Source organism: Cariama cristata, unplaced genomic scaffold (genome assembly GCF_000690535.1).
Source record: "Cariama cristata isolate BGI_N322 unplaced genomic scaffold, ASM69053v1 scaffold8444, whole genome shotgun sequence".
NCBI lineage: Eukaryota > Metazoa > Chordata > Aves > Cariamiformes > Cariamidae > Cariama > Cariama cristata.
Window position 1 is genome coordinate 58734 of NW_009612338.1, and position 5395 is coordinate 64128.

Here is a 5395-nt window from a genome sequence, read left to right on the forward strand (position 1 = left end):
AAGCTAACTCCCAATGCGTAATGCCTGTGCAATGCCGTTTGCTTTGCCGCTTGTGAATTAAATGCACGTTATAGTAATTATCTCTGGGGTGGGCTTTCCCCACCCTCGCCTTGCCCAGCCTGAGCAGGAAGGCTGCACAGCCCAAAGGCTACACCAGGTGACGTAGGATGGATTGAACATTGGGATGGAGAAGTCTCCGTGGTTCTCTCCTGCTGCCGGATCTGCTGGTTTTAACGTAACAAGTATTGTAGTGTCACAGGCTCCGATTCTGCAGGTGGATCTTAAAGACAAACCCCCGTCGCTGTGCGAGTGCCTCTGGGCTCTCGTGAGCTGCGGGCAAGAGGCAGCACGGACGTCTGCTGGGCTGGAATAGGGGGCCTGCGTTCCCCATCGCTGTCTTAGCATAGTGTTGTCAGAAGGATGGAAATTTGAAAGGGCAGCTAATGCAAACCTGCCAGAAAGGGGTCGTGAATATTTACCAGCCCTGGCATAAATCTATCAACTTACTTCTCGGTGTAAATGATTTAAACCTTCCTTTTGCTACCCTCTGCCCTTCCCAAGGTGGATCCTTTGCACGTTCCCCTTGAGCCTGGGAGCAAGCACAGGCAAAGGCGTTTTTTGTATAGGTATTTTCAAAGGTACTCGGGTGCCTTGCAGGGTTTTGTTAGCATTTAGAAGCTTGATTTTGAAACTTGAGCAAATCTGAATGCCGTAGAAAAGCCTATCCCCTGTGCTGTTCAGCTGTTACATGGCTCATCTATTTCTAAGGTGCATGGAGTATAAATTTTGCTTTGCGTTGTTGAGTATTAAGCTTTGGTCTGGTTGTCTCTTGCCATGTATATCACAAATATGCATCACAAAAAGCCAACATATACCAGCACTGCAACATACCTTGAGTCTCACAGAGGATTTTTGAGATACGCTACGTCTTATCTCTCTGCTCTCAGCTCACGTCTTATCTGGGTTGCTTACCCAGGTTTAACATAAGCCAGTTGGAGGAATGGCTGCGTGGGAAGAATCTGCAGCAAAGCGGAGCAGCGCAAACTTTGGAGCCCTTGATTCAGGCAGCACAGCTTCTGCAGCTGAAAAAGAAAACCTCGGAAGATGCCGAGGCCATCTGCTCCTTGTGCACGTCGCTCACGACCCAGCAGGTAGGGAGCAGGGCAGAGAGAGACTTACACCAGAGGGTACTGAGAATTAAAGGACTGGGAAAGGGTGGTCTCCTGGTGCCAGCTTTTCACTGCCCAGACTCAGCGTGCTGCTCCCACGGTGGGGACAACTTTTCAGGACTGATGTTGGGTACTGACCTCTGTCTGAGGTGGTCACCGCGGTGGCTCCTCTCTTACGGTGCCACTGATGACGCAGGAGCTCCAGAAATCTGCGAAGATGAAACCTAGACCTGAGGAGTTCATGGTATAAGTCAGACACTTGAGATTCTAAACTCACCCTTTGTCTTTTGCCAGGGTCTAACCTGGCTAGGTCTGCAGGATGCCCACCAAGAATTCATATTTGGGGCAGGAGGTTGAGCCCAGGCTGGCTGAATCCGACCTTAAACTTTGAGATTCCATTCCAGGAGGATATAAACTCAGGCTGGGTTGCCTGGCCTTAATTTAATAACGTCATAGGAAGGGAGAAGTGAGAGGTGTAAGCTGATCTCCAGTGGTTCTTGGAGATCCTTTCTCCTGTAGTTCCTTCTCCCTGTCTTGAATGCATGTGCTTGAAAGAAGCTGAGGGGTGGTAGGGGAGGAGCAGGAGTGAGGGAGCATCGGGAGAAGTGTTGTAGAGGTGACATCAGAAGTGGTCACCCGTGTCACCGTGTGCCAAATAAAAATCTGTTGTTGAAGTGTATTCCCAGTTTACAAACGTTGCCGTAAGAAGTGACTTTGACGGGTCCATAGAGGTTTACCGTACCTTGCAGCAGGCAAAGGAACACCACGGTGATACTCGTGCTGCTTCTGCTTCTCAGGAGTGTCACGGGAGACTTGTTATGGCCATGCCAAGACAACCTGTCAGTGGTGCTTTGTATTTGGGAAAAGTTTGGCTTCCCATGACCGTCTGTAATCCTATTTTGTTTTCAACAGATTGTAAAGATACTTAATCTCTACACTCCTGTGAATGAGTTTGAAGAACGTGTGACAGTAGCTTTCATACGAGACATACAGGTAAACTAAAGGGCTGTAAGGTGGAGGAGATGGTACTAATGACATCCGTATGAAATCATTACTAACTCAGGCGTTTTGTAATAGGCGTGCTGCTGCATGTTGTCCTGAACTTAGGGCTCTGCGTGTGCACACGCTTACTCGCAACGTACGACCGCAGGGATAACCCGGCTGTCAATCACAAAGAGTGATAAGCACCTAAGTTCCCAATCCAGTGCTTTTTAGTAGCAACGCAACTCAGAAATGAGGTTGCGAGAGTCAGCGAAGCATCGGTGAAATGGAGTTACTTCTGAGATACAAGGCAGAAATTGGCAACTAAAGGAAAAATAAATAAATGAAAACCAAACATCTTTTAATGCTTACAAGGAGGAGGCAGGAAAAGGAAACAGAAATGTGTTCAACTACTCCTAGAATATGTCTCCATCACTGAGCGGCTGAATCAGAAGTGGTGTGCTGGTATCATGCAGTGCTGCTTTTGCCGTACAAGGGGGTCATGTTGTTTCCATGTCCTGTATCTTGCTTCATGGTCATGTAGAAAACACAGCCAGGTTCTTCTGAAGCAGTGTTTCCTACAGCCTACGTAGAATTTCCTGTAAATATTTGCTCTGAGAAGGGCTGCTGCAATAGAGAGCAAAACAGTTCTCACTGTTTTTTGCAATATCTCTAAAATTGTGTACATTCTCAAGCCTTTGCCGATGTTAAACATGACAAATGCAAAGAAAAGGCAACAACTGATACTAAATTTGTTTTTTTCTCCCACACCTCACAGACGCACTTGCAAGAGCGAAATGATCCTCCGCAGCTGCTGTTAGACTTCAAGCACATGTTCCCAGTTTTGTTCCCGTTCAACCCCTCCTCCATAACCATGGACTCCATTCATCTCCCTGCTTCTCTCAACTTGGAATTTCTCAATAAAGTCTGAAGAAAGTATAATTAAGCCCACCTCTCATCCCCAGAGACCTCCGGCAAAGGAAGAAAAATCACAAAAGGAATTTAAGGACCTCTTTAAATAAGGACCAAGCAGGCTTCTGGAAGAACCAATACACAGTAATAAATGGATGCTAAACTGTACAGTAAAAAAGAGACTGATCTGTATGTGATTATTTTTTTTTTCTGTAATTTGCAGCTCAGAATTAAGGATACTTGAAATGTAGATTTATTTTTTACTGCTTGATTTTATGTTGACATAGTTCAAAGCCCATAATCATCTCCAAAAGCCACTAACAAAAGAGAACGGTGAGTGGGAGACCGACTTTGATCTTCGTAGGTGTCTATGAAGAAATGTCAGTTAAATCAAAACCAAAATCTGAGACACTTATGTTTGACACGTGTGATTTGTCTAATAACTAGGTGGTTTTGTAGGTATTAGTAATGGGACATGCGATTCTGCCTCCCGTTCTTGCTAGTAACTCTTATCACGACAGTGAGTTGAGAAGGTAAATTGCAGAAGGTGCAAGTACGTATTTATCACGTCGGTTAAGGTAACGGGCTTGGACGCTGCTTGTTTCGACTGACGTGGAATGTGTCACAAATTCTGTGTTTGAGAAACGCTGTTGCTACTCCTAACTACATCCAGTGCGTCCGCTTCATGGGATTTCAAGTAAACGGGCAGTTTGGACTTTCTTCCGTTACCAAATTTACAAAATTACTTGCAAAGGTTTCATCCTAGTGAAATAACCTTGAGACAAGGGACTGCCTTAGGCTTTCTGCTTCTAGTATAGACGAGCATCGTCCTGATCCCTACTGTTGGCTTTCCCTGTGCTTTTAAAAGTGAAAAACTTTCATCCAGTGGCTACCGAGGTTCTTAGACCTCTTCTGTGGCCTGTATCGGAATCTCATGCATAGGTAAGACGTGCTAAGGCAGCCCAGTTTAATCATTAGGTCCCCAGTCGTACTTATGCTCAGTGGGCTAGTCCTAGCCATAGCAGTCCATGGAAAAAATTCATTCAATTCAATAACCATCTGAGATTTTACCAGTCGTGCAAATACAGGGCTTAGATAAAGGAAGAATACATTAAAAAAGAAAAAAAGTTTAAAACCAAAAGGGAATGGATAAGCAATGAAGTGTTTTAACACAAAAAACTTTGTAAGGTAGTGTGTTAGTAATGCAAGCCGTTTCTTTCAGACTGAACACGAACTCTTTGTCTACAACATCCTTAAACGAATAATTGCAATCAGTTCAAATTCTGTTAGGGTTTTTTTTTTACCTAACTTAAAATCAAATTAAACCAATCCAACCCTCTGACCTCACCACGTAGATGTTGAAAGGGGCCAGCTACTCACAAAAGCAGTCATTGTTTTTTCTCGGTGCGTACCACGACACGTTGAATTCTCAGTTACTGCAGAGCCGCTCTCCTTGCTGAGGAGGGGCGAAGGTGAGTTCCCGAGGCTGAGTGATGCTCTGCAACGACCCTGATGGTGATCGCTCTGCAAACTCGTCAGGGCAGCGATGCTTCTGCCCTAGCTCGGCGTGCCAAAATGCAGCTAGGATGTTTGGCAAGAGGCGAAAGCCTCGCTCATCTTAGCACCGAGAGCATTTTGCCCTTTGCACTTCCATAACTAACTGGTCTAAGTAGATCCTACCTTCCTGGCTTTTGTGGTTGCGGTTCCTGAAGTCTCAGCGATTCCACGATGATTAAGAGCTTTCGGAAAAAATCCTCTCTGCATCTGACTGCTTTTAGTTGGTATCAATTGTATCCAAACAGCAAACTGATGACCAGGTACCCTGTCTGCTCAGAGAATTAAAAGAGAATGTGAAGTCTCCAAGATACGCTAAATCCCGCCATGCTGCAGTCACCTTTTCAGATAAGGAGTGTGTTTTGATTTAAACATCATGTATATAATCTATGTATATACAAACTGTAATAGTCCTGTATGTACTATATATGTATATTACTATCCAAAAAGCACATTTTTAAAGAAAAAGTCGAGTGCTGTGAAGAATTATATTGGTCTGTGCCGGTGGGTAAATACCTGGTTTCAGATGGACTATGGTTTAGTACAGCTGTTACCAGTGAAGGGACAGACTTAAGGCCATGCCCTAGGGAGAATTTCTCTTTTCCCCTAACCATCACCCAATTAATTATAGAAGAAAATTGATTGCTTGTATAGTACCAGCGCTACCTCCTTGAGCATTTGCATCTACTGCGTATATTCAGTAGTGCCTTCGTCTCCCCTTCACGTACAATAAGGATAATGCCACCATTTCGCGGTCCGTGCCCAGCAAGCCCACGCTC

General features: G+C 44.9%; 1 protein-coding gene across 1 annotated transcript in view; it reads left to right on the forward strand.

Moving 5' to 3' along the window:
• The window catches only part of MYO5B (myosin VB), a gene marked incomplete at its 5' end in the record, with an annotated part of 59881 nt that extends 56800 nt beyond the window's left edge, over positions 1-3081 (forward strand). Inside the window, 3 exons of the mRNA XM_009698577.1 lie at positions 977-1151; positions 2082-2162; positions 2929-3081. Coding sequence (XP_009696879.1) covers positions 977-1151; positions 2082-2162; positions 2929-3081 — 409 coding nt within the window. The remainder of the gene's footprint in view (positions 1-976; positions 1152-2081; positions 2163-2928) is intronic.
• Between the last annotated feature and the right edge of the window lie 2314 nt (positions 3082-5395).